The 22,682-nt window shown below is 45.7% G+C and overlaps 1 protein-coding gene across 1 annotated transcript in view; it reads right to left on the bottom strand.

The window, feature by feature from the left end:
- Positions 1–6,114: 6,114 nt before the first annotated feature.
- LOC120032120 (leucine-rich repeat and guanylate kinase domain-containing protein-like) overlaps positions 6,115–22,682 on the bottom strand; it is a 28,013-nt gene continuing 11,445 nt past the window's right edge. Inside the window, exons 13-18 of the mRNA XM_038978061.1 lie at positions 14,261–14,374; positions 13,979–14,180; positions 12,480–12,587; positions 10,626–10,804; positions 7,196–7,284; positions 6,115–6,136 (exon numbers count right to left, since the gene is read on the bottom strand). Coding sequence (XP_038833989.1) covers positions 6,115–6,136; positions 7,196–7,284; positions 10,626–10,804; positions 12,480–12,587; positions 13,979–14,180; positions 14,261–14,374 — 714 coding nt within the window. The remainder of the gene's footprint in view (positions 6,137–7,195; positions 7,285–10,625; positions 10,805–12,479; positions 12,588–13,978; positions 14,181–14,260; positions 14,375–22,682) is intronic.

Below are 22,682 nucleotides of genomic sequence, written 5' to 3' on the forward strand. Positions count from 1 at the left end.
TTCACATCTCTAGGAGACAGAACGCGTCTCCTTCCTGAGCGGTATGACGGCTGCGGGGTCCCATGGTGTTTACACTTGCGTACTATTGTTTGTACAGATGAACGTGGTACCTTCAGGCGTTTGGAAATTGCTCCCAAGGATGAACCAGACTTCTGGAGGTCAACAAAACTTTTCTGAGGTCTTGGCTGATTTCTTTTGATTTTCCCATGATGTCAAGCAAAGAGGCTCTGAGTTTGAAGGTAGGCCTTGAAATACATTCACAGGTACACCTCCAATTGACTCAAATGATGTCAATTAGCCAAACAGAAGCTTCTAAAGCCATGACATAATTTTCTGGAATTTTCCAAGCTGTTTAAAGGCACAGTCAACTTAGTGTATGTAAACTTCTGACCCACTGGAATTATGATACAGTAAATTATAAGTGAAATAATCTGTCTGTAAACAATTGTTGGAAAAATTACTTGTGTCATGCACAAAGTAGATGTCCTACCCGACTTGCCAAAACTATAGTTTGTTAACAAGAAATCTGTGGAGTGGTTGAAAAACGAGTTTTAATGACTCCAACCTAAGTGTTTGTAAACTTCCAACTTCAACTGTAGATTATCACACATCTAGAACAAGAGAATCACACTACAAAGTATTGAGGGAACAGAGAGAAAGAGATTGATGACTAGCCAACACAGTTCTATGAGGTAGAGGAAGGTATCAGAACCAGTCCCAATAAGTGTCATGACTGGCCTCCCGGGTGGCGCAGTGGTCTAGGGCACTGCATCGCAGCGCTAGCTGCGCCACCAGAGCCTCTGGGTTCGCGCCCAGGCTCTGTCGCAGCCGGCCGCGACCGGGAGGTCCGTGGGGCGACGCACAATTGGCCTAGCGTCGTCCGGGTTAGGGGGGGTTTGGCCGGTAGGGATATCCTTGTCTCATCGCGCTCCAGCGACTCCTGTGGCGGGCCGGGCGCAGTGCGCGCTAACCGAGGGGGCCAGGTGCACGGTGTTTCCTCCGACACATTTGTGCGGCTGGCTTCCGGGTTGGAGGCGCGCTGTGTTAAGAAGCAGTGCGGCTTGGTTGGGTTGTGTTTCGGAGGACGCATGGCTTTCGAACTTCGTCTCTCCCGAGCCCGTACGGGAGTTGTAGCGATGAGACAAGATAGTAATTACTAGCGATTGGATACCACGAAAATTTGGGAGAAAAGGGGGGTAAAATTAAAAAAATATATATAATAAAAAATAATATATAAGTGTCATGACAAAATGTCCACCTGCACCTGAGAGACAGACATGAAGAAAGGCAGAGACAGATACAGAGAGGGAGCCAGTCATTGGTGAAAACGAGAGGAGATTGAGCTAGGGTAAGTCACCTTTCAGCATGTCCAGGTTGTGTCCCAGAGAGGAGATATCCAGGGGCTCCACGGTGGTGTCCAAGCCCAGGTCTGAACACCCGGCTGGCCCTGCTGTCTCTGAGAAGGCCCCTGCTGAGCTGGGAAACGACAGGCCAGAACTAGCACGGGAGTCATCAGAGCTGATACCAGGGGGGAGAGAGAGAGAGAGGGTAAGGGAAAGAGAAAATCATGGGAAGAGAGAGAGACAGAGAGAGAGACAGAGAGAGGGAAAGGGAGAGAGAGAGAAAGACAGACAGAAATAGAGAGGGGAAGACAGAGAGAGAGAGACAGGGGAAGACACAGAGAGAGAGACAGGGGAAGACACAGAGAGAGACAGGGGAAGACACAGAGAGAGACAGGGGAAGACAGAGAGAGAGACAGGGGAAGACAGAGAGAGAGACAAACAGACAAACGAAGAGAACGCAAGAGAGGGCAAGATGGATGAGAAAAATAAAGGGTGTGGTTTAGAGGAAACCAGGAGGATTACAAGGAACACAATAAAGGAGAGAGAGAAAGAGAGACAGTAAAACATGTCCCATACAGGTGGTATCAGACAGTCTGTGTTGAAGGCAAATTGGCCTAAGCACGCAGACTTCAAGATCTTTTATAGCCATGAAAACGGGGCTAAATTTGTACCAATTAATGGAGGTCATGTCATTAGGTACAGTGCATTCGGGAAAATATTCAGACCCCTTGAATTCTTACAAATTTCGTTACATTACAGCCTTATTCTAAAATTGATTACATCTTTTTTCCCCCTCATCATTCTACACACAATACCCCATAATGACAAAGCAAAAACTGTTTTTTGGACATTTTTGCTAATTTATAAAAAAAATGAAATATCACATTTACATAAGTATTCAGACCCTTTACTCAGTACTTTGTTGAAGCACCTTTGGCAGCGATTACAGCCTTGAGTCTTCTTGGGTATGATGCTACAAACTTGGCACACCTGTATTTGGGGAGTTTCTCCCATTCTTCTCGGCAGATCCTCTCAAGCTCTGTCAGGTTGGATGAGGAGCGTTGCTGCACAGCTATTTTCAGGTCTCTTCAGAGATGTTCGATCAGGTTCAAGTCCGGGGTCTGGCTGGGCCACTCAAGGACATTCAGAGACTTGTCCCGAAGCCACTCCTGCGTTGTCTTGACTGTGTGCTTAGGGTCGTTGTCCTGTTTGAAGGTGAACGTTCGCCCCCAGTCTGAGGTCCTCAGCGCTCTGGAGTAGGTTTTCATCAAGGATCTCTCTGTACTTTGCCCCGTTCATCTTTGCCTCGATCCGGCCAGCTCTAGGAAGAGAGTCTTGGTGGTTCCAAACTTCTTCCATTTAAGAATGATGGAGGCCACTGTGTTCTTGGGGACCTTCAATGCTGCATACATTTTCTGGTACTCTTCTCCAGATCTGTGCCTTGTCTCTGAGCTCTTCCTTTGACCTCATGGTTTGGTTTTTGCTCTGACATGCACTGTCAACTGTGGGACCTTACTGTATATAGACAGATGTGTGCCTTTCCAATCAAGTTGTAGAAACATCAAGGATGATCAATAGAAACAGGATGATTCTGAGCTCAATTTCCAGTCTCATAGCGAAGGGTCTGAATACTTATGTAAATAAGGTATGTTTCATTTTTTGGGGATAAATTAGCTACAATTTCAAGCAATCTGTTTTTTATGGGGTATTGTGTGTAGATTGATACAAAAAAAAAGTAATCTATTTTAGAATAAGGCTGTAACGTACATTTTTGGGGAAAAAGTCAAGGGGTCTGAATACTTTCCGAATGCACTGTATGTCATTAGGTATGTCATTCCATGGACTTTGGCTTGGGATAGGTTCAGACATCATTCTTTTGAACATCTTGGTTTTTTAATGGATTGGTTGCTATGAATAACTGACTACCCAAGGACATTCTAAAACCCCTCCCACTCCTATATTTAAATCCAAAGCCAACGAGGAGCATTTTAGAAAGATCTATTCAATCAATAATGAAAGAAGTTATTCAGTAGAATAGAGTTGCTGGAATGGCACAGCTATTTCAACTAAATCACAAGCACAACAACACTACTTTACAGGTCAAAAGAAAAGAGTTCAGAAAATCACTTAGTGGCAGTAATTTGCTGATGTGAGGGACATCCTCCCGTAAACCTAAACTCCCTGTTGGTTCTATATTAATAAATGACCTTCAGCTCTCAGACATGCTGTATACATAGAAATGCTTATTTCACCGGTGTAAGTCATAAGCTGTGTTAATGCTTATTCCAGTGTACACAGGGAGGAGGCATTAGCAGGGACAGATATCCATCAATGTTTAGGTGTACAGAGACTTGCCCCCAGATGGTGTGGAGTTGTTACCCGAGAACTCAGTAAAGAGGAAGCTCTTGAACACATAAGGTCAGCCAGTGAACACTACTACATAAGGTCAGCCAGTGAATACTAGTACATAAGGTCAGCCAGTGAATACTAGTACATAAGGTCAGCCAGTGAATACTAACACATAAGGTCAGCCAGTGAATACTAGCACATAAGGTCAGCCAGTGAACACTAACACATAAGGTCAGCCAGTGAATACTAGTACATAAGGTCAGCCAGTGAATACTAGTACATAAGGTCAGCCAGTGAATACTAATACATAAGGTCAGCCAGTGAATACTAATACATAAGGTCAGCCAGTGAATACTAATACATAAGGTCAGCCAGTGAACACTAACACATAAGGTCAGCCAGTGAACACTAACACATAAGGTCAGCCAGTGAATACTACTACATAAGGTCAGCCAGTGAATACTACTACATAAGGTCAGCCAGTGAATACTAACACATAAGGTCAGCCAGTGAACACTAACACATAAGGTCAGCCAGTGAACACTAACACATAAGGTCAGCCAGTGAATACTAGTACATAAGGTCAGCCAGTGAATACTAACACATAAGGTCAGCCAGTGAATACTAATACATAAGGTCAGCCAGTGAATACTAGTACATAAGGTCAGCCAGTGAATACTAACACATAAGGTCAGCCAGTGAACACTAACACATAAGGTCAGCCAGTGAATACTAGTACATACGGTCAGCCAGTGAATACTAGTACATACGGTCAGCCAGTGAATACTAATACATAAGGTCAGCCAGTGAATATTAGCACATAAGGTCAGCCAGTGAATACTAACACATAAGGTCAGCCAGTGAATACTAGTACATAAGGTCAGCCAGTGAATACTACTACATAAGGTCAGCCAGTGAATACTAACACATAAGGTCAGCCAGTGAATACTAGTACATAAGGTCAGCCAGTGAATACTAGTACATAAGGTCAGCCAGTGAATACTAGTACATAAGGTCAGCCAGTGAATACTAGTACATAAGGTCAGCCAGTGAATACTAACACATAAGGTCAGCCAGTGAATACTAACACATAAGGTCAGCCAGTGAATACTAACACATAAGGTCAGCCAGTGAATACTAACACATAAGGTCAGCCAGTGAATACTAACCCATAAGGTCAGCCAGTGAATACTAGCACATAAGGTCAGCCAGTGAATACTAACACATAAGATCAGCCAGTGAATACTAACACATAAGGTCAGCCAGTGAATATTAGCACATAAGGTCAGCCAGTGAATACTAACACATAAGGTCAGCCAGTGAATACTAACCCATAAGGTCAGCCAGTGAATACTAGCACATAAGGTCAGCCAGTGAATACTAACACATAAGGTCAGCCAGTGAATACTAACACATAAGGTCAGCCAGTGAATACTAACACATAAGGTCAGCCAGTGAACACTAACACATAAGGTCAGCCAGTGAATACTACTACATAAGGTCAGCCAGTGAATACTAACACATAAGGTCAGCCAGTGAATACTAACACATAAGGTCAGCCAGTGAATACTAACACATAAGGTCAGCCAGTGAACACTAACACATAAGGTCAGCCAGTGAACACTAACACATAAGGTCAGCCAGTGAATACTAGTACATAAGGTCAGCCAGTGAATACTAACACATAAGGTCAGCCAGTGAATACTAATACATAAGGTCAGCCAGTGAATACTAGTACATAAGGTCAGCCAGTGAATACTAACACATAAGGTCAGCCAGTGAATACTAGTACATACGGTCAGCCAGTGAATACTAGTACATACGGTCAGCCAGTGAATACTAATACATAAGGTCAGCCAGTGAATATTAGCACATAAGGTCAGCCAGTGAATACTAACACATAAGGTCAGCCAGTGAATACTAGTACATAAGGTCAGCCAGTGAATACTACTACATAAGGTCAGCCAGTGAATACTAGCACAAGTGTGTGCACTGCTCTTGATCAATCATAATAAGATAGATATGAACTGTGCAGGTTGGTACGTTTCAGTTTATTAGAAAATAATAAAGATCAGCATTACAGTGGATGCTAGACGGTCCCCTAGGGAATTATACTATATAAATACAACAGCAGAGGATATAGTTGAGACTATACAAGTTGAGACTATAATAGTGTGTGTGTGTGTGTTGGGTACAGACCTGTTATTCTCTGAGTGGTTGTGTTGTCCGTCATGGCTGGCTCTAGGCATCATGGGGGATGAGAGGGCGGGGTCCCGCTGCATCTGAGAGGCCAATGATGATGGAGCTGTGTGAACACTACTGGGAGACACACACACACACACACACACACACACACACACACACACACATAAATCTTACACATAACATGTCATAACATGATAACGTCAACATGACAGTATCACTAGCTTGGTAAGAGATTGTAGCTGCAACACAGTGGTGATATGCAGAGGTTCTTTAGAACAACATCTGATATGAAATCTATCACTTTAAACCGAGACTCAGTGATGAGGTTGCCAGGAGCAGCAGGATATTGCAGCGGAGCGCGATGCAAGACATAGCACACAGATGCGCTTCACGCAACATGATCGCTATGGGGCCTTGTGATTCATACTCTTAGTTGTTGCAGAAGTCGGCCTGATATTGCTGTTTACACCGTGCATCGCTGACTACCTTTAATCTCAAGAGATGTTTGTATGCGTTTCTCACACATAAAATATAAACACACACAGTTGGTATTGTTCTGACGGTGACCATCCTACCCAACATGCATCTGAAAACACAGTCTCAGTAAAACACGAGACATGATGCAGAACTTGACAGAGTACATCTCCTGTCAGCTAGAGTGTGAATGGCAGCAGGGGTGAACTTTACTCCTAACACACACTGGACCCCTAACACACACACACACACACTGGACTCCTAACACACACACACACACTGGACTCCTAACACACACACACACTGGACTCCTAACACACACACACACACCCACACACACCCACACACCCACCCCCACACACACACACACACCCCACCCTTGTGGGTGGTTAGAGCTGATTACCAAGCCATATGAGTTCCGGGCCATTGGAGAGCAGGTCCACCAGAGAGAGAATAGCTCTGGGTCGGAACATGAGAGGAGATGGCTGATTGGCTAAATCTACAGCACTGGTATTTGGTGAACAGAGCTGTACAATGACTTACTGGATCAGTCTAGGGTTCTAACTGAGAAGCCACACACACGCATGCAAGCATGCACGCACGCAAACATACACAAACACACTTTTCACCATGACCTCTCTAGCTCCCTCTCCTGTTGGCATGCAATACAACACCATTCTACCACATGACCTTGTAACCTGCCACTTCAACATCAGGGTCAAATGTGGCCAATCAGGACAACAGGAGAGGCTGTTGATGCCTAGAATAGCTGTTGATTTGAAGTGTACACTCCAATCAAGTCTGAGTGGTAGGGTATAGTGTACCTCTTGAAGAGCTGGGTGTAGGCTCTGGGACTCTTCCCCATCAGAGCCTCTCTGACCAGCTGCTGCCGTCTGTGGATGGAGGCCAGCTCCTACGGCCCAGAGAGAGAGATACAGTATTTAAACATGACGCTGTGTCTGTGGATGGTGGCCAGCTCCTATGGCCCAGAGAGAGAGATACAGTATTTAAACATGAGGCTGTGTCTGTGGATGGAGGCCAGCTCCTACGGCCCAGAGAGAGAGATACAGTATTTAAACATGACGCTGTGTCTGTGGATGGAGGCCAGCTCCTACCGCCCAGAGAGAGAGATACAGTATTTAAACATGATGCTGTGTCTGTGGATGGAGGCCAGCTCCTACGGCCCAGAGAGAGAGAGATACAGTATTTAAACATGACACTGTGTCTGTGGATGGAGGCCAGCTCCTACGGCCCAGAGAGATACAGTATTTAAACATGATGCTGTGTCTGTGGATGGAGGCCAGCTCCTACGGCCCAGAAAGAGAGAGATACAGTATTTAAACATGACGCTGTGTCTGTGGATGGAGGCCAGCTCCTACCGCCCAGAGAGAGATATACAGTATTTAAACATGATGCTGTGTCTGTGGATGGAGGCCAGCTCCTACGGCCCAGAGAGAGAGATACAGTATTTAAACATGATGCTGTGTCTGTGGATGGAGGCCAGCTCCTACCGCCCAGAGAGAGAGATACAGTATTTAAACATGATGCTGTGTCTGTGGATGGAGGCCAGCTCCTACGGCCCAGAGAGAGAGATACAGTATTTAAACATGATGCTGTGTCTGTGGATGAAGGCCAGCTCCTACGGCCCAGAGAGAGAGAGATACAGTATTTAAAAATGATGCTGTGTCTGTGGATGGAGGCCAGCTCCTACGGCCCAGAGAGATACAGTATTTTAAACATGATGCTGTGTCTGTGGATGGAGGCCAGCTCCTACGGCCCAGAGAGAGAGATACAGTATTTAAACATGATGCTGTGTCTGTGGATGGAGGCCAGCTCCTACGGTCCAGAGAGAGAGATACAGTATTTAAACATGATGCTGTGTCTGTGGATGGAGGCCAGCTCCTATGGCCCAGAGAGAGAGATATAGTATTTAAACATGATGCTGTGTCTGTGGATGGAGGCCAGCTCCTACGGCCCAGAGAGAGAGAAACAGTATTTAAACATGATGCTGTGTCTGTGGATGGAGGCCAGCTCCTACGGCCCAGAGAGAGAGAGATACAGTATTTAAACATGACGCTGTGTCTGTGGATGTAGGCCAGCTCCTACGGCCCAGAGAGAGAGATACAGTATTTAAACATGACGCTGTGTCTGTGGATGGAGGCCAGCTCCTATGGCCCAGAGAGAGAGATACAGTACTTAAACATGATGCTGTGTCTGTGGATGGAGGCCAGCTCCTACGGCCCAGAGAGAGAGATACAGTATTTAAACATGAGAATGTGTCTGTGGATGGAGGCCAGCTCCTACGGCCCAGAGAGAGAGATACAGTATTTAAACATGAGAATGTGTCTGTGGATGGAGGCCAGCTCCTACGGCCCAGAGAGAGAGATACAGTATTTAAGCATGATGCTCTGTCTGTGGATGGAGTCCAGCTCCTACGGCCCAGAGAGAGAGATACAGCATTTAAACATGATGCTGTGTCTGTGGATGGAGGCCAGCTCCTACGGCCCAGAGAGAGAGATACAGTATTTAAACATGATGCTGTGTCTGTGGATGGAGGCCAGCTCCTACGGCCCAGAGAGAGAGAGATACAGTATTTAAACATGATGCTGTGTCTGTGGATGGAGGCCAGCTCCTACGGCCCAGAGAGAGAGATACAGTACTTAAACATGACTCTGTGTCTGTGGATGGAGGCCAGCTCCTATGGCCCAGAGAGAGAGATACAGTATTTAAACATGATGCTGTGTCTGTGGATGGAGGCCAGCTCCTACGGCCCAGAGAGAGAGATACAGTATTTAAACATGACGCTGTGTCTGTGGATGTAGGCCAGCTCCTACGGCCAAGAAAGAGAGATACAGTATTTAAACATGACGCTGTGTCTGTGGACGGAGGCCAGCTCCTATGGCCCAGAGAGAGAGATACAGTATTTAAACATGACACTGTGTCTGTGGATGGAGTCCAGCTCCTACGGCCCAGAGAGAGAGATACAGTCCTTAAACATGACGCTGTGTCTGTGGACGGAGGCCAGCTCCTACGGCCCAGAGAGAGAGATACAGTATTTAAACATGACGCTGTGTCTGTGGATGGAGGCCAGCTCCTACGGCCCAGAGAGAGAGATACAGTAGTTAAACATGACGCTGTGTCTGTGGACGGAGGCCAGCTCCTATGGCCCAGAGAGAGAGATACAGTATTTAAACATGACACTGTCTGTGGATGGAGTCCAGCTCCTACGGCCCAGAAAGAGAGATACAGTCCTTAAACATGACGCTGTGTCTGTGGACGGAGGCCAGCTCCTACGGCCCAGAGAGAGAGAGATACAGTATTTAAACATGACACTGTGTCTGTGGATGGAGTCCAGCTCCTACGGCCCAGAGAGAGAGATACAGTATTTAAACATGATGCTGTGTCTGTGGATGGAGGCCAGCTCCTATGGCCCAGAGAGAGAGATACAGTATTTAAACATGATGCTGTGTCTGTGGATGGAGGCCAGCTCCTACCGCCCAGAGAGAGATATACAGTATTTAAACATGATGCTGTGTCTGTGGATGGAGGCCAGCTCCTACGGCCCAGAGAGAGAGATACAGTATTTAAACATGATGCTGTGTCTGTGGATGGAGGCCAGCTCCTACGGCCCAGAAAGAGAGATAAGATGAATAAGGTTATCTAGCTCAGCAATGTCTACCCTGATATTAATCAGTCAGATGATTGAGCTAGATCCCTCAAACTCAACTCTGGACCTTGACGCCAATTCCACTGCAGTTTGACATTGTTCCCCTCTAATCAGGGACTGATTTAGACCTGGGACACCAGGTGTATGCAATTAATGATCAGGAAGAACAGAAAACCAGCAGGCTCCGGACCTCGTGGGGTCAGAGTTGAGTACCCTGATCTAGATCATTGTGATCAATAGCACAAGGCAGACAGATTTAGCACAGGGGATTCACCTAGGGTTGCCAAACTACCTGCAATATACCCTGCCTTACTGACCCTAGGTGTAGGACTCCTGTCCTCCAGGTCTACAGTGCAGCTGTTATCTCTTTCATCCTGGCACTACGTTGATTAATCAATGTTTGGCCAGAGTGCACACACCTGGTTCCTCAGGACTGGATCAGTCAGATCCAACTAATCAACTGCTCACCAAGACCTTGATTGGTTGAATCAGACAAATTAGTGCTGGGCTGAAACAAAAGCCTGAATACCATAGTTGACCAGGTGCAGGTTTGGTGACTACTGACGTGTGTGTATGTTGTGACTCACTGCTGAGGTCTTCTGTGGGGTGAGCTGGACCTGAACCTTGTTGTAGTACTTCCTACAGTTGTGGTCTGAGGGGTCCATGTCTGGAGCGGAACAGGACATAAAGACTGTCTCTGGCCTGGTGAAGGGGGCTGGGAGCGCCTCGTCCACTAAGGAGTCCCTCTTCAACTCTGTCACAGATGCTGACACGTTAATGACACACTTGGTCGCACATACAGTGGGGAGAACAAGTATTTGAGACACTGCCGATTTTGCAGGTTTTCCTACTTACAAAGCATGTAGAGGTCTGTCATTTTTATCATAGGTACACTTCAACTGTGAGAGACAGAATCTAAAACAAAAATCCAGAAAATCACATTGTATGATTTTTAAGTAATTAATTTGCATTTTATTGCATGACATAAGTATTTGATACATCAGAAAAGCAGAACTTAATATTTGGTACAGAAACCTTTGTTTGCAATTACAGAGATCATACGTTTCCTGTAGTTCTTGACCAGGTTTGCACACACTGCAGCAGGGATTTTGGCCCACTCCTCCATACAGACCTTCTCCAGATCCTTCAGGTTTCGGGGCTGTCGCTGGGCAATACGGACTTTCAGCTCCCTCCAAAGATTTTCTATTGGGTTCAGGTCTGGAGACTGGCTAGGCCACTCCAGGACCTTGAGATGCTTCTTACGGAGCTACTCCTTAGTTGCCCTGGCTGTGTGTTTCGGGTCGTTGTCATGCTGGAAGACCAAGCCACGACCCATCTTCAATGCTCTTACTGAGGGAAGGAGGTTGTTGGCCAAGATTTCGCGATACATGGCCCCATCCATCCTCCCCTCAATACGATGCAGTCGTCCTGTCCCCTTTGCAGAAAAGCATCCCCAAAGAATGATGTTTCCACCTCCATGCTTCACGGTTGGGATGGTGTTCTTGGGGTTGTACTCATCCTTCTTCTTCCTCCAAACACGGCGAGTGGGGTTTAGACCAAAAAGCTCTATTTTTGTCTCATCAGACCACATGACCTTCTCCCATTCCTCCTCTGGATCATCCAGATGGACATTGGCAAACTTCAGACGGGCCTGGACATGCGCTGGCTTGAGCAGGGGGACCTTGCGTGCGCTACAGGATTTTAATCCATGATGGCGTAGTGTGTTACTAATGGTTTTCTTTGAGACTGTGGTCCCAGCTATCTTCAGGTCATTGACCAGGTCCTGCCATGTAGTTCTGGGCTGATCCCTCACCTTCCTCATGATCATTGATGCCCCACGAGGTGAGATCTTGCATGGAGCCCCAGATCGAGGGTGATTGACCGTCATCTTCATCTTCTTCAATTTTCTAATAATTGCGCCAACAGTTGTTGCCTTCTCACCAAGCTGCTTGCCTATTGTCCTGTAGCCCATCCCAGTCTTGTGCAGGTCTACAATTTTACCCCTGATGTCCTTACACAGCTCTCTGGTCTTGGCCATTGTGGAGAGGTTGGAGTCTGTTTGATTGAGTTTGTGGACAGGTGTCTTTTATACAGGTAACGAGTTCAAACAGGTGCAGTTAATACAGGTAATGAGTGGAGAACAGGAGGGCTTCTTAAAGAAAAACTAACAGGTCTGTGAGAGCCGGAATTCTTACTGGTTGGTAGGCGATCAAATACTTATGTCATGCAATAAAATGCAAATGAATTACTTAAAAATCATACAATGTGATTTTCTGGATTTTTGTTTTAGATTCCATCTCTCACAGTTGAAGTGTACCTATGATAAAAATGACAGACCTCTACATGCTTTGTAAGTAGGAAAACCTGCAAAATCGGTAGTGTATCACATACTTGTTCTCCCCACTATATGTGCTGTAATGCACACAAACACACACACCCACCTGTGGAGGTGTTGTCTGTGGTGCTCTGGTCCTCTCCTCCCTGCTCCTCCACTCCCAGATAGTCCTTCACCACCTGCCTCAGGGTTCTGTATGCCTCCACTGGCTCATCTGAACACACACACTATTAAAATAATCTCCATACATTAGTACAGCGTGTCTGCGTATCTTTCTTCGCATCCCTGTCATGTCCACACACACACACACACACACACACACACACACACACACACACACACACACACACACACACACACACACACACACACACACACACACACACACACACACACACACACACACACACACACACACACACACACACCCCTCGCCAGACGTTAGATTCTTTAGATAAATCTCTTAAAGTCACTGTCCAGATATCTCAGAAATATGACCTATCATTTTTTACAATATTAGTGAAATAGTTTTCCTTCCAAAAGATGGTAATTACGTATGTTAAAAAGCAGATTTTATGGTTTGGAATGGCGTGGGCGTATACCGGTCATTAAAAATATTCACGCGAGTAGGCCACTGATTGGCTATATTAGCCGGTAAGTAAATAGCAAGCATTTTTTAAATGGTCTGTTTGAGATACAAGTTTGAGGTGGGGTTTTTTCTCTCTAATTTATGCTTTGGACACAAATACGAATAAAGGACACGCCAACAATATTAATTGGGTAAGAGATAAGAGAACATGAACTTTTAAAAGTAAGATTTTCACTGGACAGTTGAAGGTAGTTTCAATAGGAACGCACCTTTGGTTGTGGCCAGACATTTTTTGTTTCTTTATATGTAGGACACAGGTCAACTCTGAAAGCTTTAGTTGGTTCATGGAGTGAAAACCATCACAAGAACCATTAAAACCATGATAGACAACATGGGTATGCAACTACAGTACCAGTCAAAAGTCGAGACACACCTACTCATTCCAGGGTTTTTCTTTATTTATTACTATTTTCTACATTGTAGAATAATAGTCTAGACATCATAACTATGAAATAACACATATGGAATCATGTAGTAACCATAAAAGTGTTAAACAAATAAAACATATTTTATTTTATATTTGAGATTCTTCGAAGTAGCCACCCTTTGCCTTGATGACAGCTTTGCACACTCTTGGCATTCTCTCAACCAGCTTCATGAGGTAGTCACATGGAATGCATTTCAATTAACAGGTGTGCCTTGTTAAAAGTTAATTTGTGGAATTTCTTTCCTTCTTAAAGCATTTGAGCCAATTAGTTGTGTTCTACTTCTAAAATAAATACTTATTTTCCACCATAATTTGCAAATAAATTCATTAAAAATCCTACAATGTGATTTGCTGGATTGTTTTTTCTCATTTTGTCTGTCATAGTTGAAGTGTACCTATGATGAAAATTACAGGCCTCTCTCATCTTTTTAAGTGGGAGAACTTGCACAATTGGTGGCTGACTAAATACTTTTTTGCCCCACTGTATCTATATTCTATATACTGGTCTGCATCATCATCAGCTACGTACCACAGGGGATGACGTTGTCGAAGAAGCCTGGGCGTTCTCTGTTGATCAGGGCGTATGTATCCACGCGGGCTACAGCCCGGTCTATCTGGGTCCGGGTGTACAGAGCTCTGGTCCTCAGCCGCCTGCCGTACTGCTCCTTGTCTGTGGGGATCATCAGGATGTAACGCGGCTCAAAGTGGCTGTTCTTCAGACTGAACACGCCCTGGGAGAACAGTATAGAGAAAATTAGCCTTTCAATTTGATGCTGCTGGGCTATGTGAATGTGTGTGTGTTGACGCCCACCTCCAGCTCCATGTGCACACAGCAGGCCAGGCCCTCCCTGGCCACGGCTTCTATGGCCTCACGAGACAGACCATACCAGTGGCCCGCATACTGCATCGTCTGGAGGAACTTACCCTGAGAGAGAGAAGACAGAGAATGGAGGAGCAGAGGGAGAAGGAAAGAAAAAGAGACAGACAGACGGAGAGAGAGGGAGAAGGAAAGAAAGAGAGACAGACAGACGGAGAGAGAGGGAGAAGGAAAGAAAGAGAGACAGACAGACGGAGAGAGAGGGAGACAGACAGACAGACAGACAGACAGACAGACAGACATGACACAGACAGACAGACAGACAGACAGACAGAGACAGACAGACAGACAGACAGACAGACAGACCGAGAGACCGAGAGAGGGAGACCGGGGGGGAGGCAAAAAGAGAGAAATCAAAAGTTAACAGAAAGCTGTGAGTTGGGACAGTCAACTATCGTGGGGTGCAACATTTATTTAGTTAAGAGTCAAATTCATATTCCAAAATGGAAGTGGTCTTCGATGGACCTACTGGGTCCTTCACGACCCCTGCTATGTCCAGAGAAGAGTAACAACCGCAGCTATAATGTCCCCACCTGTGAGGTGAACTCCTGACCCTACAGTTAGAGGTACCATCAGTTCCACTGCTACCCTGTAGTTCACACAGCCGCTCCCTTTGACCCCTCGTCTACTTGCACCTGAAGCCGATATGCTCGGCGTTACGATCCATCACGCTTTACGACCCTACGGACAGCTCTGAGGACTGTAACCTACTCTCAAGGTAGGCTACACCTTTTCCCAATATTCAGATAGAAATGGAACACATAGAATTGGTAAGGCTCTCATGCCCACATTCTAGATATCACATTTCTTGTTGATGTTCTGATATAAGTTGTGCCCTACTGACTATTGAGAGACTCCCTCAGGAGCTCGACCCTTGTCGTGCTTAACTTCACCCCCTACTTTTAGAGGGTTGGAAACCATCAGGCCCAAATTACAAAGCACCCTTATCGTTCCTCTGTTGACAGGCTAGTTGGAACAATAAAACAAGCACAAGGACCTACTGATTGAGGCACATTTTCAGGATGGAGCTCTGTGTGTGTGTGTGTGTGTGTGTGTGTATGTGGTTGGGCATACGAGTCTGATGTACAGTGCATTGTGTGTAGATTGATGAGGATTTATTTAATCCATTTAAGAATAAGGCTGTAACATAACAAAATGTGGAGAAAGGGAAGGGGTCTGAATACTTTCTGAATGCACTGTATGTTTCTGTCTCCATCTGAACTGGTCTGACGTGGTCTGAATGATCCAGGGAGTCTGTGATGTAGGTATGTGATAAGGGAGGAAGGGTCTACATCTGAACTGGTCTGAATGATCCAGGGAGTCTGGGATGTAGGTATGTGATAAGGGAGGAAGGGTCTACATCTGAACTGGTCTGAATGATCCAGGGAGTCTGGGATGTAGGTATGTGATAAGGGAGGAAGGGTCTACATCTGAACTGGTCTGAATGATCCAGGGAGTCTGTCTAAAGAAAAGGAAAAGCTGCCCAGGTTTCCACAGCAAGCAGTCTTCATCAGGGTTTCAGTCTGAAGAACTTCCCCTGAGAACCTTCCTCTGTACTTTACAGTGTGCACGGCTAGGATCCCCACTTCACCTGAGACACTTCCTCTGTACTTTACAGTGTGCACGGCTAGGATCCCCACTTCACCTGAGAACCTTCCTCTGTACTTTACAGTGTGCACGGCTAGGATCCCCACTTCACCTGAGAACCTTCCTCTGTACTTTACAGTGTGCACGGCTAGGATCCCCACTTCACCTGAGAACCTTCCTCTGTACTTTACAGTGTGCATGGTTAGGATCCCCACTTCACCTGAGACACTTCCTCTGTACTTTACAGTGTGTACGGCTAGGATCCCCACTTCACCTGAGAACCTTCCTCTGTACTTTACAGTGTGTACGGCTAGGATCCCCACTTCACCTGAGAACCTTCCTCTGTACTTTACAGTGTGTACGGCTAGGATCCCCACTTCACCTGAGACACTTCCTCTGTACTTTACAGTGTGCACGGCTAGGATCCCCACTTCACCTGAGAACCTTCCTCTGTACTTTACAGTGTGCACGGCTAGGATCCCCACTTCACCTGAGAACCTTCCTCTGTACTTTACAGTGTGCACGGCTAGGATCCCCACTTCACCTGAGACACTTCCTCTGTACTTTACAGTGTGCACGGCTAGGATCCCCACTTCACCTGAGAACCTTCCTCTGTACTTTACAGTGTGCACGGCTAGGATCCCCACTTCACCTGAGAACCTTCCTCTGTACTTTACAGTGTGCACGGTTAGGATCCCCACTTCACCTGAGAACCTTCCTCTGTACTTTACAGTGTGTACGGCTAGGATCCCCACTTCACCTGAGACACTTCCTCTGTACTTTACAGTGTGTACGGCTAGGATCCCCACTTCACCTGAGAACCTTCCTCTGTACTTTACAGTGTGTACGGCTAGGATCCCCACTTCACCTGAGAACCTTCCTCTGTACTTTAGAGTGTGCATGGTTAGGATCCCCACTTCACCTGAGAACCTTCCTCTGTACTTTAGAGTGTGCACGGCTAGGATCCCCACTTCACCTGAGAACCTTCCTCTGTACTTTACAGTGTGTACGGCTAGGATCCCCACTTCACCTGAGAACCTTCCTCTGTACTTTACAGTGTGCACGGCTAGGATCCCCACTTCACCTGAGAACCTTCCTCTGTACTTTACAGTGTGTACGGCTAGGATCCCCACTTCACCTGAGAACCTTCCTCTGTACTTTACAGTGTGCACGGCTAGGATCCCCACTTCACCTGAGAACCTTCCTCTGTACTTTACAGTGTGCACGGCTAGGATCCCCACTTCACCTGAGAACCTTCCTCTGTACTTTACAGTGTGTACGGCTAGGATCCCCACTTCACCTGAGAACCTTCCTCTGTACTTTACAGTGTGCACGGCTAGGATCCCCACTTCACCTGAGAACCTTCCTCTGTACTTTACAGTGTGTACGGCTAGGATCCCCACTTCACCTGAGAACCTTCCTCTGTACTTTACAGTGTGCACGGCTAGGATCCCCACTTCACCTGAGAACCTTCCTCTGTACTTTACAGTGTGTACGGCTAGGATCCCCACTTCACCTGAGAACCTTCCTCTGTACTTTACAGTGTGTACGGCTAGGATCCCCACTTCACCTGAGAACCTTCCTCTGTACTTTACAGTGTGCACGGCTAGGATCCCCACTTCACCTGAGAACCTTCCTCTGTACTTTACAGTGTGTACGGCTAGGATCCCTACTTCACCTGAGAACCTTCCTCTGTACTTTACAGTGTGCACGGTTAGGATCCCCACTTCACCTGAGAACCTTCCTCTGTACTTTACAGTGTGTACGGCTAGGATCCCCACTTCACCTGAGAACCTTCCTCTGTACTTTACAGTGTGTACGGCTAGGATCCCCACTTCACCTGAGACACTTCCTCTGTACTTTACAGTGTGTACGGCTAGGATCCCCACTTCACCTGAGAACCTTCCTCTGTACTTTACAGTGTGTACGGCTAGGATCCCCACTTCACCTGAGAACCTTCCTCTGTACTTTAGAGTGTGCATGGTTAGGATCCCCACTTCACCTGAGAACCTTCCTCTGTACTTTAGAGTGTGCACGGCTAGGATCCCCACTTCACCTGAGAACCTTCCTCTGTACTTTACAGTGTGTACGGCTAGGATCCCCACTTCACCTGAGAACCTTCCTCTGTACTTTACAGTGTGCACGGCTAGGATCCCCACTTCACCTGAGAACCTTCCTCTGTACTTTACAGTGTGTACGGCTAGGATCCCCACTTCACCTGAGAACCTTCCTCTGTACTTTACAGTGTGCACGGCTAGGATCCCCACTTCACCTGAGAACCTTCCTCTGTACTTTACAGTGTGCACGGCTAGGATCCCCACTTCACCTGAGAACCTTCCTCTGTACTTTACAGTGTGTACGGCTAGGATCCCCACTTCACCTGAGAACCTTCCTCTGTACTTTACAGTGTGCACGGCTAGGATCCCCACTTCACCTGAGAACCTTCCTCTGTACTTTACAGTGTGTACGGCTAGGATCCCCACTTCACCTGAGAACCTTCCTCTGTACTTTACAGTGTGCACGGCTAGGATCCCCACTTCACCTGAGAACCTTCCTCTGTACTTTACAGTGTGTACGGCTAGGATCCCCACTTCACCTGAGAACCTTCCTCTGTACTTTACAGTGTGTACGGCTAGGATCCCCACTTCACCTGAGAACCTTCCTCTGTACTTTACAGTGTGCACGGCTAGGATCCCCACTTCACCTGAGAACCTTCCTCTGTACTTTACAGTGTGTACGGCTAGGATCCCTACTTCACCTGAGAACCTTCCTCTGTACTTTACAGTGTGCACGGTTAGGATCCCCACTTCACCTGAGAACCTTCCTCTGTACTTTACAGTGTGTACGGCTAGGATCCCCACTTCACCTGAGAACCTTCCTCTGTACTTTACAGTGTGCACGGCTAGGATCCCCACTTCACCTGAGAACTTTCCTCTGTACTTTACAGTGTGTACGGCTAGGATCCCCACTTCACCTGAGAACCTTCCTCTGTACTTTACAGTGTGCACGGTTAGGATCCCCACTTCACCTGAGAACCTTCCTCTGTACTTTACAGTGTGTACGGCTAGGATCCCCACTTCACCTGAGAACCTTCCTCTGTACTTTACAGTGTGCACGGCTAGGATCCCCACTTCAAAGGGTTTCCTCCTAATATCAATGTGAGAGAGATCTCTATTTATTAAGGCCCCACGGCGCTTACAAATTTACCTTTAGAAAGACAAATGAATGGGCCTCAAGTTAAAAGAAAGTTGGCCGGGCATTCATACTCTAAAGTACCTCAGGCTCCCCGTGTAGGATATATATACGAGTTCTTCCTTTGGGAATATGTGATAACTCTTGTGCTTTGAAGTGTCAAAAATGTTAGATATAAGGAAATATATTTAAGTAGCCAATAACTGAGTATGACATAACAATTGATTTACTGTCTTTTCGAGTTAAGAGAACAACTTACAAAACTTCAAACCAGAAGACAAGTCTAGGCTACACACATTTGCACAAAATAAATTGCTGGCTGGATGAACCGTGCCTTCGGAAAGTATGCTGACCCTTGACTTTTTCCACATTTTGTCAGGTTACAGTCTTATTCTAAAATTGATTAAAAAAAAGTTTTTTTTAAATGAATCTACACACGATACCCCATAATGACAAAGAGAAAACAGATTGTTCTACATTTTTGCAGATGTATGAAAAAAACACATCTACATATCCCAGTAGTGTAACACCTAGAAATGTCCTTGTTTTCCATGAAAACAATACATGAAATGAGTTGCAAAATGAATAGGAAATATAGTCAAGACGTTGACAGGGTTATAAATAAGGATTTTTAGTGGAAATAATAACTGTGTCCTTCAAACTTTGCTTTCCTCAAAGAATCCTTCATTTGTAGCAATTACAGCCATGCAGACCTTTGGCATTCTAGTTGTCAATTTGTTGAGGTAATCTGAAGAGATTTCACCCCATGCTTCCTGAAGCACCTCCCACAAATTGGATTGGTTTGATGGGCCCTTCTTACGTACCATACAGTCAAGCTGCTCCCACAACAGCTCAATAGGGTTGAGATCCGGTGACTGTGCTGGCCACTCCATTATAGACAGAATACCAGCTGACTGCTTCTTCCCTAAATAGTTATTGCATAGTTTGGAGCTGTGCTTTAGGTCATTGTCTTGTTGTAGGAGGAAATTGGCTCCAATTAAGCGCCGTCCACAGGGTATGGCATGGCTTTGCAAAATGGAGTGATAGCCTTCCTTCTTCAAGATCCCTTTTACCCTGGACAAATCTCCCACTTTACCACCACCAAAGCACCCCCAGACCATCACATTGCCTCCACCATGCTTGACAGATGACATCAAGCACTCCTCCAGCATCTTTTCATTTTTTCTGCGTCTCACGAATGTTCTTCTTTGTGATCCGAACACTTTTTTCCAATTTTCCTCTGCCCAGTGTCTGTGTTCTTTTGCCCATCTTAATCTTTTATTTTTATTGGCCAGTCTGAGATATGTCTTTTTCTTTGCAACTGTGCCTAGAAGGCCAGCATCCCAGAGTCGCCTCTTCACTGTTGACGTTGAGACTGGTGTTTTGCGGGTACTATTTAATGAAGCTGCCAGTTGAGGACTTGTGAGGCGTCTGTTTCTCAAACTAGACACTCGAATGTACTTGTCCTCTTGCTCAGTTGTGCACAGGGGCCTCCCACTCTTTCTATTCTGGTTAGAGCCAGTTTGCGCTGTTTTGTGAAGGGAGTAGTACACAGCGTTGTACCAGATCTTCAGTTTCTTGGCAATTTCTCGCATGGAAGAGCCTTAATTTCTCAGATCAAGAATAGACTGACGAGTTTCAGAAGAAAGTCTTGGTTTCTGGCTATTTTGAGCCTGGAATTGAACCCACAAATGCTGATGCTCCAGATACTCAACTAGTCTAAAGAAGGCCAGTTTTATTGCTTCTTTAATCCGCATAACAGTTTTCAGCTGTGCTAACATAATTGCAAAAGGGGTTTCTAATGATCAATTAGCATTTTAAAATTATAAACTTGGATTAGCTAACACAACGTGCCATTGGAACAATGGAGTGGTGGTTGCTGAAAATGGGCCTCTGTACGCCTATGTAGATATTCCATAAAAAATCAGCCGTTTCCAGCTACAATACTCATTAACAACATGAAAAATGTCAACACTGTATTTCTGATCAATTTGATGTTATTTTAATGGAGAAAAAAATAGCTTTTCTTTCAAAAACAAGGACATTTCTAAGTGACCCCAAACTTTTGAACGGTAGTGTAAGTATTCAGACCCTTTGTTGAAGCACCTTTGGCAGCAATTACAGCCTGGGTTTTCTTGGGTATGACGCTACAAGCTTGACACACCTTTATTTGGGGAGTTTCTCCCATTCTTCTCTGCATATCCTCCCAAGCTCTGTCAGGTTGGATGTGGAGCGTTGCTGCACAGCTATTTTCAGGTCTCTCCAGAGATTTTCGATCGGGTTCAAGTCCGGGCTCTGGCTGGGCCACTCATGGACATTGCCCCGAAGCCAACCCTGCATTGTCTTGGCTGCGTGCTTAGGGTCGTTGTCCTGTTGGAAGGTGAACGTTCGCCCCAGTCTGAGGTCCTGAGCGCTCTGGAGCAGGTTTTCATCAAGGATCTCTCTGTACTTTGCTCCGCTCATCTTTGCCTCAATCCGGACTAATCTCCCGGTCCCCACAGCATGATGCTGCCACCACCATGCTTCAGCGCAGTGTTTCCTCCAAACATGACGCTTGGCATTCAGGCCAAAGAGTTCAATCTTGGTTTCATCAAACCAGATAATCTTGTTTCTCATGGTCTGAGAGTCTTTGGGTGCCTTTTGGCAAACTAAAAGTGGGCTGTCATGTGCCTTTTACTGAGGAGTGGCTTCTGTCTGGCCACTCTACCATAAAGGCCTGATTGGTTGAGTGCTGAAGAGATGGTTGTCTCCACAGAGGAACTCTAGAACTCTGTCAGTGAGACCATCGGGTTCTTGGTCACCTCCCTGACCAAGGCCCTTCTCCCCCGATTGCTCAGTTTGGCCGGCGGCCAGCTCCAGGAAGATTCTTGGTGGTTCCAAACTTCTTCCATTTAAGAATAATGGAGGCCATTGTGTTCTTGGGCACCTTCAATGCTGCAGAAATGTTTTGGTACCCTCAACAAAATCCTGTCTCGGAGCTCTACGGACAATTCCTTCGACATCATGGCTTAGTTTTTTCTCTGACATGCACTGTCAACTGTGGGACCTTATATACAGGTGTGTGCTTTTCCAAATCATGTCCAATAAATTGTATTTACCATAGGTGGACTCCAATCAAGATGTAGAAAAATCTCAAGAATGATCAATGGAAACAGGATGCACCTGAGCTCAATTTCGAGTCTCATAGCAAAGGGTCTGAATATTTATGTAAATCTTACTTTAAAAATGTTTTTTTTGTTGTTGACATTTGCAAAAAATTCTCAAAACCTGTTTCGCTGTGTTATTATGAGGTATTGTGTGTAGATTCCTAAGGATTTGTAAGGTTGTAACGTAGCAAAATGTGGAAAAAGTCAAGGGATCTGAATACTTTCCGAAGACACTGTATATCTAAATTCTGAAGGACGATGAATATGTGGTGGTGTCATGGACAGGGCTAACCATGGATTGTTTTACCTTCACATTTTATCTTTACGAACGGAAAGAATTGCAATTAATCTGAGACTGACACACTATCAGTGTGTTTGAGGGGATCAGTTTGAGCAAGGCGAGGGGCAGAATCGCTAATGTTGATCACACA

Source organism: Salvelinus namaycush, chromosome 38, assembly GCF_016432855.1.
Source record: "Salvelinus namaycush isolate Seneca chromosome 38, SaNama_1.0, whole genome shotgun sequence".
Classification (NCBI taxonomy): domain Eukaryota; kingdom Metazoa; phylum Chordata; class Actinopteri; order Salmoniformes; family Salmonidae; genus Salvelinus; species Salvelinus namaycush.